This window comes from Nanorana parkeri, unplaced genomic scaffold (genome assembly GCF_000935625.1).
Source record: "Nanorana parkeri isolate BGI_ZX_2015 unplaced genomic scaffold, ASM93562v1 scaffold67, whole genome shotgun sequence".
NCBI lineage: Eukaryota > Metazoa > Chordata > Amphibia > Anura > Dicroglossidae > Nanorana > Nanorana parkeri.
In genome coordinates this window covers 2,701,170-2,713,690 of record NW_017306335.1, presented here as the reverse complement: position 1 = coordinate 2,713,690, position 12,521 = coordinate 2,701,170, and the positions used below count along the sequence as shown (strand labels likewise).

The 12,521-nt window shown below is 47.2% G+C and overlaps 1 protein-coding gene across 1 annotated transcript in view; it reads left to right on the top strand.

The window, feature by feature from the left end:
* The window catches only part of LOC108804613, a 30,305-nt gene extending 21,747 nt beyond the window's left edge, over positions 1 to 8,558 (top strand). Inside the window, exon 7 of the mRNA XM_018576439.1 lies at positions 8,334 to 8,558. Coding sequence (XP_018431941.1) covers positions 8,334 to 8,558 — 225 coding nt within the window. The remainder of the gene's footprint in view (positions 1 to 8,333) is intronic.
* The last annotated feature ends 3,963 nt before the right edge of the window (positions 8,559 to 12,521 follow it).

The following is a 12,521-nucleotide window of genomic DNA, read 5'->3' as shown; positions in this document are numbered from 1 at the left end:
GCTGCTTCAGGCTGCCTCATTATGGGGACGTCCCTGATTCCAGCTATTTATAAGCTCGCACAGAGGTCACAGTACTCCCCCTGACAATGCCTTCATCTGATTTTCTCTCCAGAAGGACAGCACCATCTTTCTCAGACATATATTCTATTTAAATGCCTATTTTTGGAATTAAGGTTGTGTTGCTCTCAGTATGTCTAAAAAAGCACCTTAAAGCATAACTCCATTCAGTCTGACTTCTTGTTTCATTTAAGTTTGGCCCACAAGTATATACATTTTGAATAATGCTCCGCCTTTCATCATGAGCTCCAGTCCAGTGACTTTGCCCAGGCTGAGACGATGCTTCGGTCTGCTGCAGGCAGGAGGAAGCATTTCCCCAGTCTCCTCTCCCCAAGTGATCAGTCTGCAACATTGTAACTTTTCTAACAAGTCACAAGGTGAGAGGCTGCAGCAGGAACCGATCTGCATCAGGGCCAGTGCACACCTAGACGACACCCCACCGCGCGGCAATCGTGCACGATTACGCGCGGATTGCCGCGCGGTCAGGAGTTGCCTAGGTGTGCACCGATCGTGCTGTGGGTGCCATTATTTTCCAATGGCACCCCAGTCGCACCGGGGGGATTGCAAGGTTTGTTCAGCCCGATTCCACCTGTGCTAAAACAGCCACGCATCATGTATCGCAGATAAAAGGTACATTGCTGCGATTTCTGCGTGGTGGGGTGTCGCCTAGGTGTGCACCAGCCCTCAGACATTTGTGAACCAAGCCAAGAACTGCACAGGCACCCGAGTTCACACGATTGTGTCCGCTCTAAGCAGATACAGTATCTCATACCAGGAGGTACTGTAGATGGTAAACATGGATGATGTCCTAAACAAAGATGGTGCTGTTCTTCTGGAGAGAGATGCACATCATCTCAAGGGTGGAAAATGCCTTTCCCTGAGATCTGGTGAGATTACAGATGAGATTTCCCAGCAATGCTCTGCTGATGTAACCTTCCCAGGATGCAACACTTGGGCACAGATTACATCACCAATGCCCAAGAGGACCAGGAAGTGGAAAAACAGTAATTGTGAGTAAAAGGAAAATATGTTTAACTAATAAATATAATATGATTTCATATCAATATGCAGAGCTGTAGGCTGATGTGATTTTTAGTGAAAGGGGGTGAATGTCCACCTTAAGAAGGCATTGTCAGGGGAGTACTGTGATCTCTGTGGCAGGTAATGAACTACTACACTGACACATTACTTATATGATGCATACATGGAAAAAAAATACGCCATGATGGTCTAACTTTAAACATTTCACTTATTTAATTGCATTGCTCTTCACTTATCCATGTGCTTCTGCTGCTAGCATGAATGAAGTCTCAGTGCAGTTCTGTCAGACTGGGACGACTGGGTGTGACTAATTGATTTGATCTCAGCAGTCATTTAGCAGCCATGTTAAATGTGCTGCTTCATATACATAATCTGCAAAGCTGCAAATGAAGTCAGGAGCATATAGAACATCAAGCAAGTAAAATTGTAGAAGTCACATTAAAAAAACGTATTTTAGGTGAACTTTTCAATCATGACGATTTTCAATCATGAAGACGATTATCAGCGGCGGTGTGCAGACTCACAACAGAGGCAGCAGCTGCTTATCTGCAATGGCACAGGGATGTGCTGCGTGAACACCTGAGATGGCAGGGGACAGTGTGAAATCTCCGGAGATTAGACCTTGTCTGGTTTACTTACTGGAGGATGAACTGATCAGCATCACCTGAGTTTATTCATATTCACTGCACTCATAATGAATGAGAACTGTATGTCTATATGCTGTGCTGCCCTGTACCAAGGAGGAAGCATTCTTTATTGGTGCAAGCTGTGTGCCATGGCATGTGTGCTGTGTGCCATGACTGGTGTGCTGTGTGCCATGGCTGTGTGCTGTGTGCTGTGTGCCATGACTGTGTGCTGTGTGCCATGGCTGTGTGCTGTGTGCCATGACTGGTGTGCTGTGTGCCATGACTGGTGTGCTGTGTGCCATGACTGGTGTGCTGTGTGCCATGGCTGTGTGCTGTGTGCCATGGCTGTGTGCCGTGTGCCATGACTGTGTGCTGGGTACCATGGCCGGCGTGCCTGGGGGCTGTGTGCCATGGCTGTGTGCCATGACTGTGTGCTGTGTGCCATGGCTGTGTGCTGTGTGCCATGACTGTATGCGGTGTGCCATGGCTGTGTGCTATGGCTGTGTGCCATGACTGTGTGCCATGACTGTGTGCCATGGCTGTGTGCTGTGTGCCATGACTGGTGTGCTGTGTGCCATGGCTGTGTACTGTGTGCCATGACTGTGTGCTGTGTGCCATGGCTGTGTGCGGTGTGGCATGGCTGTGTGCGGTGTGCCATGACTGTGTGCGGTGTGCCATGACTGTGTGCTGTGTGCCATGGCTGTGTGCTGTGTGCCATGACTGGTGTGCTATGTGCCATGGCCGTGTGCCATGACTGTGTGCTGTGTACCATGACTGTGTGCTGTGTGCCATGGCTGTGTGCGGTGTGCCATGGCTGTGTGCGGTGTGCCATGGCTGTGTGCGGTGTGCCATGGCTGTGTGCCATGGCTGTGTGCGGTGTGCCATGGCTGTGTGCTGTGTGCCATGACTGTGTGCTGTGTGCCATGGCTGTGTGCTGTGTGCCATGGCATGTTGGTGGTGTGCCATGGCTGTGTACCATGGCTGTGTGCCATTGCTGTGTGCCATGACTGTGTGCTGTGTGACATGGCATGGCATGTGTGCTGTGTGCCATGATTGTATGCGGTGTGCCATGACTGTGTGCTGTGTGACATGGCATGTGTGCTGTGTGCCATGACTGTATGCAGTGTGCCATGGCTGTGTGCCATGACTGTGTGCTGTGTGCCATGGCATGTGTGTGGTGTGCCATGACTGTGTGCCATGGCTGTGTGCTGTGTGCCATGACTGTGTGCTGTGTACCATGCACGCCATGACTGTGTGCTGTGTACCATGACTGTGTGCTGTGTGCAGTGTGCAATGGCTGTGTGCGGTGTGCCATGACTGTGTGCCATGGCTGTGTGCTGTGTGCCATGACGGTGTGCTGTGTACCATGCACGCCATGACTGTGTGCTGTGGGCCATGACTGGTGTGCTGTGTGCCATGACGGTGTGCTGTGTACCATGCACGCCATGACTGTGTGCTGTGGGCCATGACTGGTGTGCTGTGTGCCATGACGGTGTGCTGTGTACCATGCACGCCATGACTGTGTGCTGTGGGCCATGACTGGTGTGCTGTGTGCCATGACGGTGTGCTGTGTACCATGCACGCCATGACTGTGTGCTGTGGGCCATGACTGGTGTGCTGTGTGCCATGACGGTGTGCTGTGTACCATGCACGCCATGACTGTGTGCTGTGGGCCATGACTGGTGTGCTGTGTGCCATGACGGTGTGCTGTGTACCATGCACGCCATGACTGTGTGCTGTGGGCCATGACTGGTGTGCTGTGTGCCATGACGGTGTGCTGTGTACCATGCACGCCATGACTGTGTGCTGTGGGCCATGACTGGTGTGCTGTGTGCCATGACGGTGTGCTGTGTACCATGCACGCCATGACTGTGTGCTGTGGGCCATGACTGGTGTGCTGTGTGCCATGACGGTGTGCTGTGTACCATGCACGCCATGACTGTGTGCTGTGGGCCATGACTGGTGTGCTGTGTGCCATGACGGTGTGCTGTGTACCATGCACGCCATGACTGTGTGCTGTGGGCCATGACTGGTGTGCTGTGTGCCATGACGGTGTGCTGTGTACCATGCACGCCATGACTGTGTGCTGTGGGCCATGACTGGTGTGCTGTGTGCCATGACGGTGTGCTGTGTACCATGCACGCCATGACTGTGTGCTGTGGGCCATGACTGGTGTGCTGTGTGCCATGACGGTGTGCTGTGTACCATGCACGCCATGACTGTGTGCTGTGGGCCATGACTGGTGTGCTGTGTGCCATGACGGTGTGCTGTGTACCATGCACGCCATGACTGTGTGCTGTGGGCCATGACTGGTGTGCTGTGTGCCATGACGGTGTGCTGTGTACCATGCACGCCATGACTGTGTGCTGTGGGCCATGACTGGTGTGCTGTGTGCCATGACGGTGTGCTGTGTACCATGCACGCCATGACTGTGTGCTGTGGGCCATGACTGGTGTGCTGTGTGCCATGACGGTGTGCTGTGTACCATGCACGCCATGACTGTGTGCTGTGGGCCATGACTGGTGTGCTGTGTGCCATGACGGTGTGCTGTGTACCATGCACGCCATGACTGTGTGCTGTGGGCCATGACTGGTGTGCTGTGTGCCATGACGGTGTGCTGTGTACCATGCACGCCATGACTGTGTGCTGTGGGCCATGACTGGTGTGCTGTGTGCCATGACGGTGTGCTGTGTACCATGCACGCCATGACTGTGTGCTGTGGGCCATGACTGGTGTGCTGTGTGCCATGACGGTGTGCTGTGTACCATGCACGCCATGACTGTGTGCTGTGGGCCATGACTGGTGTGCTGTGTGCCATGACGGTGTGCTGTGTACCATGCACGCCATGACTGTGTGCTGTGGGCCATGACTGGTGTGCTGTGTGCCATGACGGTGTGCTGTGTACCATGCACGCCATGACTGTGTGCTGTGGGCCATGACTGGTGTGCTGTGTGCCATGACGGTGTGCTGTGTACCATGCACGCCATGACTGTGTGCTGTGGGCCATGACTGGTGTGCTGTGTGCCATGACGGTGTGCTGTGTACCATGCACGCCATGACTGTGTGCTGTGGGCCATGACTGGTGTGCTGTGTGCCATGACGGTGTGCTGTGTACCATGACTGGTGTGCTGTGTGCCATGGCTGTGTGCGGTGTGCCATGGCTGTGTGCTGTGTGCCATGAATGTGTGCTGTGTGCCATGAATGTGTGCTGTGTGCCATGGCTGTGTGCTATGACTGTGTGCTGTGTGCCATGGCTGTGTGCTGTGTGCCATGGCTGTGTGCTGTGTGCCATGACTGTGTCCTGTGTGCCATGGCATGTTGGTGGTGTGCCATGGCTGTGTGCCATGGCTGTGTGCTGTGTGCCATGGCTGTGTGCTGTGTGCCATGACTGTATGCAGTGTGCCATGGCTGTGTGCTGTGTGCCATGGCTGTGTGCCATGACTGTGTGCTGTGTGCAATGGCATGTGTGTGGTGTGCCATGACTGTGTGCTGTGTGCCATGACTGTGTGCCATGGCATGTGTGTGGTGTGCCATGGATGTGTGCTGTGTGCCATGACTGTGTGCTGTGTGCCATGGCATGCGTGCTGTGTGCCATGGCATGTGTGTGGTGTGCCATGACGGTGTGCTGTGTGCCATGACTGCGTGCTGTGTGCCATGACTGCGTGCTGTGTGCCATGACTGTGTGCTGTGTGCCATGACTGTGTGCTGTGTGCATGGCATGGGAAATATGAATTGCTGGGACCTTTCACATTTGTGTATGGAGAGTAGGGATGAGTTGAGTCTGGTTGTATTTAGGATAATTTAGTTTATTTTATCAAAGCAGAACTCTGGGAAAATCAAAACTGTTCCCTTGCAGTGGGGGTACCCCCAGACTGCAAGGGTTAAGTGCTCATTTTGTCTAAGGGAGTCAAATAAAGCAGATATACTCACCTGATCCTAAGTCTACTGGGCTGCTAGACTGGTCCCCACAGCCTCTCCTCCCCTGGGCTCTTGCGGTCTAAGGACGTCTTATGTAGGTCTAATTAAGAGACACTGCTTCCTGATCTCTAATGCTTCCTTTGTTAGGACAGACACTGTTCAAATCTTACAACTGATTATGAGATCTGTCAGCACAGTACAGCCCAGGTTAACTATGGTAAACATGAACTCCCAGCCCCATTTTTGACATTACAGAGAATGGAAAAACTCCAGTGGAATTTTTTTTTTAATTCAATGGAAACATGTTGCAGTTTTCAGAAAGGAGAAAGAAAAAATGTTTACTTTTTTTTTTCAACAGAAAGTAAAAAAAGAGACACAATGAAAAAAACCCTAAAAATAGAATACTATAAACCAACATTAAACAAATAAAGACTTAATAAACAAAAAACACCAATGGAAAAAAAAACCTATATGAACCTAAATACAAAAAACTAAAATAGATACTTACATTTAATAGAATAGATTTAATAATAGCCTCATTATTTTACTTTTTTAACAGAGAAAAAAAACTTGAAAAAAAATCAACAATACAGAAATAATGACTTAATAAGCAAAAAAAAAAGGAAAAACACCAATGCAAAAAAAACTAAAAAACCTAAATGAACCTAAATATAAAAAAAATGTATACTTACATTTAATAGAATAGATTTAATAATAGCCTCATTATACTTTTTTAACAAAAAAAAAGAAAAAAAACCCTAAAAAATAAACCAATAGTACACAAATAACTTAAAGGAGAACTATGGGGTTAAGGCTTTTCCCCATAGTTCTCCTTAGGGTAATGGGAGGACACAAACTAGCGTCCTTCCGTCTTCCTAGGCTCAGTATACCGCGAGCTGTAGCTCGCGGTATACTGAGACGCTGCAGCTGAAGCGGATCCCGACGATTGTGCCGGGATCCGCCCAGCTGCGTGACTGACAGCTGGCTCTGCCTATCTAGAGGCAGAGCCAGCTGTACCCGCCCCCTCCCCCGTCCGTTCCGCCAGTCAGCGCTGGAGGATCGGAGCGGGGAGGGGGGAATCCAGCCCCTCCCCTGTCACGGCAGAGAGCCGTGACAGGATCGAGAGGTGAGCGAACGCCGGTATGTGTTAGCTCACCTCCCGATCTACTAAGCCGGCCGGTGACAGTCTCATTGTCACAGGTCGGCTAGAACTATGAGGTGAGTGAAAAGCACTCACCTCATAGTTCTCCTTTAATGAAAAAGTTAAAAAACACAAATGCAAAAGAAAAGCCTAAACTACAAACTACCTAAAAAGCAGATATAGATTTCTAGATTTAATAGAAAAGATTTAATTTAAAAAAAAAATGTCAACTCTGATAATTGGATGTCTCAGCTTTGGTATAACCAGACATTTTGTAGTGAAACCAGTTTGGCCAAAATCACATTCCTAGATGAAAGCCCTCAAAATGTTAGTAAATAAAAGTTGAGAAATAAACAATTAAAATTGGTCTTCTGTCATAGTTTAAAGCACACGCCTGTTGTGAGAGGTAATCTACTAAACTAGAATTTCAAATGCAAAGGAGGCAGTTCAGTCAGTAGTAATCCAATAGAACTTTTTCTGGTTAAAACAGAGCAATTGTTGGCAAATGCCCCGGCCCATCCTTTGATGCACTGCAGGCAAATTGTTGGTGAACTGCATGGGGAAGGCTGAACTGCGTTGGGGTCAATGGGGAAGGCTAATTTAAAGTGATTTTTGGTAGTTGTTAAGGGCGAAATTGGCTTTAAATGGCTCCTGTAGGCTGTGGAAGCTCCTTTTAAATATCTTGGACCTGTTCTTGCGCTGAGGCTCTGCAGTGCATTGTGGGTTTCACTGATCCTGAAATTTGGATTCCCTGTGAGTCAGACCAAATTTCATGAATTTGGATGTTGAGCCAAATCTCAATTTCAGTGTAATTTTTATTCATAAAGATTTCAAAAAGGGAGACTGAAGGTTGCTCCGAAGACTGTTTCTGCCTTTTTCTGCTTCTACTGTTGCCTGAGCACCCTTAGCTTTACCACTAGTGCCACCAGGTCCAACCCTTCTATCTTAGTATCCCTGATAGGATTTCCAAAGGAAGTGGCTACGGCTCCCTCATCATCTCATCAGGTAGTTCTACTAGGATCTTCACAAACCATGATCTACAATGTATATGTATATACTTTTGTATCAAAAGTATATCATACACACTTTTTGGAGCCTGGTTGGTATTTCCTTTGACTTCAATGAGGCTTGTAGGTTGACAATTTGAATTTTGTAAGTTTTCAAATGTTGTAAAAGTTTGGTTAAACTATAACTGATCCAACGTCTCAGTTCTGTTCATCACTAGTTGTTCGATATAATGTGGCCATGCCTCGGGACTGACTATTAGATAACAAAATATGCATAAATCAGGGGCCGGTGGTTTTTAGAGGCCCCGTGGACTAGCAGCAGCGGATTGCAAGTGCATTCCAACCTGTGGGCGCCCACTTTACATCTGCAAAGATAGTTTAGTAGCTTGTTTATCATAACAGGTTTTAACAGACAATTGTTACAAGATGATAATAATAATAATAATCAGTATTCTGCATCCTGTTTTGCACACTGGCAGTTGACGCACAAATGTATTCTTGACTGCCCAGTGAAACCAATTATTTTCTTCCTTTGTCTTTCAGGCTCCGATTCCAAACACCAGACACAACGCCGTCTTCTTGAGGGACAATCCAAAGGCTGCACAGGTGATCCTGGCATCCCCGTATCACAACGGTGAAGATCTCAGAACTCAGGATAAAAGAGATGGGAATGAAGATCTTAAAGGGGACCCGCCACTTAAGAAGGTCCTCAACTTGGCTGAGAAATCCAGCACCAATATGGAGCCAGAAACCGATGCCGACAGATGAGCAGGTGATGATGGATAATTAGAGAATGACACCACCAAAATATTTCAACTGCTTACAGTAACAGGTTCACCTTTAAATACTCAATATACTTGGGATCTATTTCTGTAACAATACAAAACACAAAAATTTCCCAGCCTGCAACCAAACAAGTAGCCCTGTCAACAGTATGCGTTAAAATCAGAGGTTTTAGTTGCACAAACTTTTGGCCAAAAATATGTAGAAGCCACACTGCCGCGCCAAGGCACCTCTGCAAAGTGTGGTCCTAACTCTATGTATCCGAGTCTCCAAGTGTGAGCATATTAATGAAGTTGATAAATTACATGCAGGTGTACCTGGAGGTAGCCAACTCCTCCTGATAAAGGTGCAGGGACGCACTGGAGGCCCAGCAACCAAAAATGCACGCTGGACTCCAGTGCGTCCCCCTAACCCAAAATAGTAAAACTAGAAAAAATGGTACATGCATGAATCTATAACCGGCCTTTATAGCAGGGCGCACATTGGGAAGGCTTACAACAATACAAAACACAAAAACACAGGGCTACTTGTTTGGTTGCAGGCTGGCTGGCAGGCTGAGGCTGGGGAATTTTTGTGTTTTGTATTGTTGTAAGCCTTCCCAATGTGTGCCCTGCTATAAAGGCCGGTTATAGATTCATGCATGTACCATTTTTTCTAGTTTGACTATTTCTGTAACAGCCATCTTCTACTGGGGACAATTGGAGCTTTCTCCTCCCGTTCAACCGATCAGTTCTTAGGAAACTGCTGCTCATTGGTTGATTTTGTAGTCTTCACTGAGCATCTCAATGAAACTGAATTTATGGAGAGTCATGGATTATAATCTCAGTAAGAGCTGCTTTCAATATGTTAGTCATATGTCATATTTCTTGCACTCTGTAAAGTGTATTGAGCATTGAAAACAAAAAGCAATTGCAATTACATTTATTCATAATTATGTCTCTGGACTGTGACTAATTAAAGCAAAAGATTTCCAAAAACCTTTTTGTTTTGTTTTGGGTAGACCCCACTGTTGGGTATTACTGATATCTGGAACTCTGTTGATTAATCCCCCCCATTCCCGTTAGATGACCACTTTCAGCTTTTAATTGCGGTCTGTATCCCTTTTGCAAAGTTTGCTTAACTTCCTGTCTGGTGAAAGCATTATGAGCGGGACAGGAAGTGAGGGAAAATCTCTCTAATGCATTCTTGCCAACATTATGGTCCTGGATCCACGCACCACATCAGCCCACTTTCTGGGTGGGTGGGTCCACATCATGCCCACTTTACAGGTTGCTCTTGCCCCTACCCCACCACTAAATATGTGGAGATCACCCATCAAGTCAGCTTTTCAGGTTGGTTCTGCCCATATTCTGCCTCTATATATGTGGAAAACGCCCATTAGGTCCACTTTTCGGGTTAGTTCTGCCCATATCCTACCTACAAATATGTGGAGATCCCCATCAGATCGAGTTTTCAGGTTGGTTCTGTCCATATCCTGCCTCTAAATATGCAGAGATCACCCATCACGTCCACTTTTCAGGTTTGTTCTACCCGTATCCTACCTCCAAATACTGTATGTGAAGATCGCCCATCAGGTCCACTTTTCAGGTCAGTTCTGCCCATATCCTACATCTAAATATACGGGGATCGCCCATTAGGTCCACTATTCAGGTTGGTTCTGCCCATATCCTGCCTCTAAATATGTGGGGACCACCCAGTTGCACCCCCAAATGCTTTAATCTCTGGACATGGTCCAGGACACAGCAGCGGTGGAAGAGAAAGTCAAGATATGGGATTGTCTTAACATATCCAGGACAGTTAGAATGTATGCTAATGGAGCCCCAGTCAACAGTAAACCCGACAGGGGTTCTAATCCTTCCCCACACTGTCTAAAACCAAAAAAGACAGCCTGGCATACACTTTATTTTTTTACGAAGTCTGGAGCTGCTCTTTATCCCCAAGCCTTATGGTCATATCCGGGTTGATAGGTGTATCATTTGTACAGGTTGAATTATTTAACATGCTCTGTTTATAACTCTTCTGAAAACATGTAATAAAAGTAATAAATGTTTTATATTTTCATTGTGACCATTTTTTGTAAGGTTAAAGTACCGTGCACACCAACAACGTAGCAGATAGAGCACAGAGGCTGTCATAGCCTTGCAGCGCTGGAGATCTTAGATCAACACTTACCTAGGACACTGTCCATATGAGAATTCTTCTCCCTGAGATTTTGTGGGTTTCCACGCACAATCTGAACACATGTCATTTGACTTCCACTCAAATTGTTCCCTCTGCGTTTGTCCCTGTGTATGACCATAGCAGGGCTGTTAGAGTGCATGCTCCTTGGGGAGTAGGGACTGATGAATGTTCCAATGTAAACTGTTGCAGAAAATGAATACATTAATGCGATATAAATGAAAATAATAAATATATAACTTAATAAATATAATATTAGCAGTGAATTCAATCAGAGACTATCAGGTCCCTTTAGAACCCGAGGAAGGAGGATCTGTCATGACAGTTTTATGCTGAACTGCATTATTTATTGTAGAATTAGTTTTTTTTTTTATTGTTTGGCATTTCCTTTATTGTTTTATTGTTTCGCATTTCCTTTATTGCTTCTTTAACCAACACAACCTAAAAGGTGTAAGCAAGTAGGAATGACTCTATAATTTAACCCTTTCGCTGCCAAGCCCTCCGGAACATTTTTCAAATCAGCTGGCCAAGCCATTTTTGTATGTATAGCTTTTAAAAATATATTTTGCTTATTATTTTCAGGACTAAAAAAGGGCTGCTGTACAGGCTATTCACTATAGCCCGTACAGCTCCCACAGTTGGCCAAACAGCTCAGTCGAGCTGAAGGCATATTCCTCGGCTTGACTGAGCCGAGGTGAAAGGAGCAGCTGGCCGAACGGCCGGCCATTGGCAGGCCGACAGCCTGCTACTGACAGCTGGGAGGAGCCAGCTGTCATCTCACGACTGGCTCCGTCCACTTGCAGAGACAGATCAGCGCCCCCTGGGGATGCACCGATACCGTTTTTTTTTATATCGAGTAGGAGTACCAATATTTTTTGCGGTACTTACCGATACCGTATACCGATACTGGAAGTCCCATTAGGGAGGCATGTAATGACTCGACGCCCGGCTTCCCGATTAGCCAGGAGGCGTCTCCATGCTCCCTCGTCACCTGGTGCCGGCTTTCTGGCCAATCAGGAAGCCAGGTGACGGGAAATGACTCGCTGCCCAGCTTCGTGATTGGCCAGCTTCCCGATTGGCCGGGAAGCCGGCTCCACCTGAAGTTCTAGTATTGGGATAGGCATCGGGAGCATTTGGGCGTACTTACTAGTATTAGTGCAGACCCTGGAACTCAGCACAGGGATCGTGGGAGCCCTTCATAGTGGGCACCGCAGGTGTACAGATCCCAGGTACTTAGCAAGATCTACAATCTCTGTCAAGAGATAAAGCGTATGGGTAAAGGGAAAGTTTAATTTGCCATACCTTACATACCTTACTTTAGTCCAGGTGATATTTTTGGGTCTCTATGCTTCTCTATGCAATGCAGGCAAATAATGGCTGGTGGGAGGGGCAACCAGGGTGCTGTACATAGCTTCCAGAAAACAGCACAACACCCTGCCTCAGTACTCCTCACAAGAGCTGGTTAATTGGTTTGAGCCCTACTTGGAATTGGAAGCAGCTGCCATTCCAAATACAAGCATTGGGAAAAGAACGCTGAATGTTATTGCAACAGATTATATTATGCCCTGACGAAGGTAAATGTTGTGGAATGTCTGATTTTAGCACAGCAGTACGGTTTTCTGGAGAGCACTAGCATGTGCTGATTGTACTTTGCTGCTTGGAGTTGTCTGTTGAGGAGTCTGGCCCCTGTCATTGGGCCCCATATTTGGAGCAGCTTGATACATGAAGAACTAATAAAGGAAAACTGCGACCCTTACATTTTTGATTCTC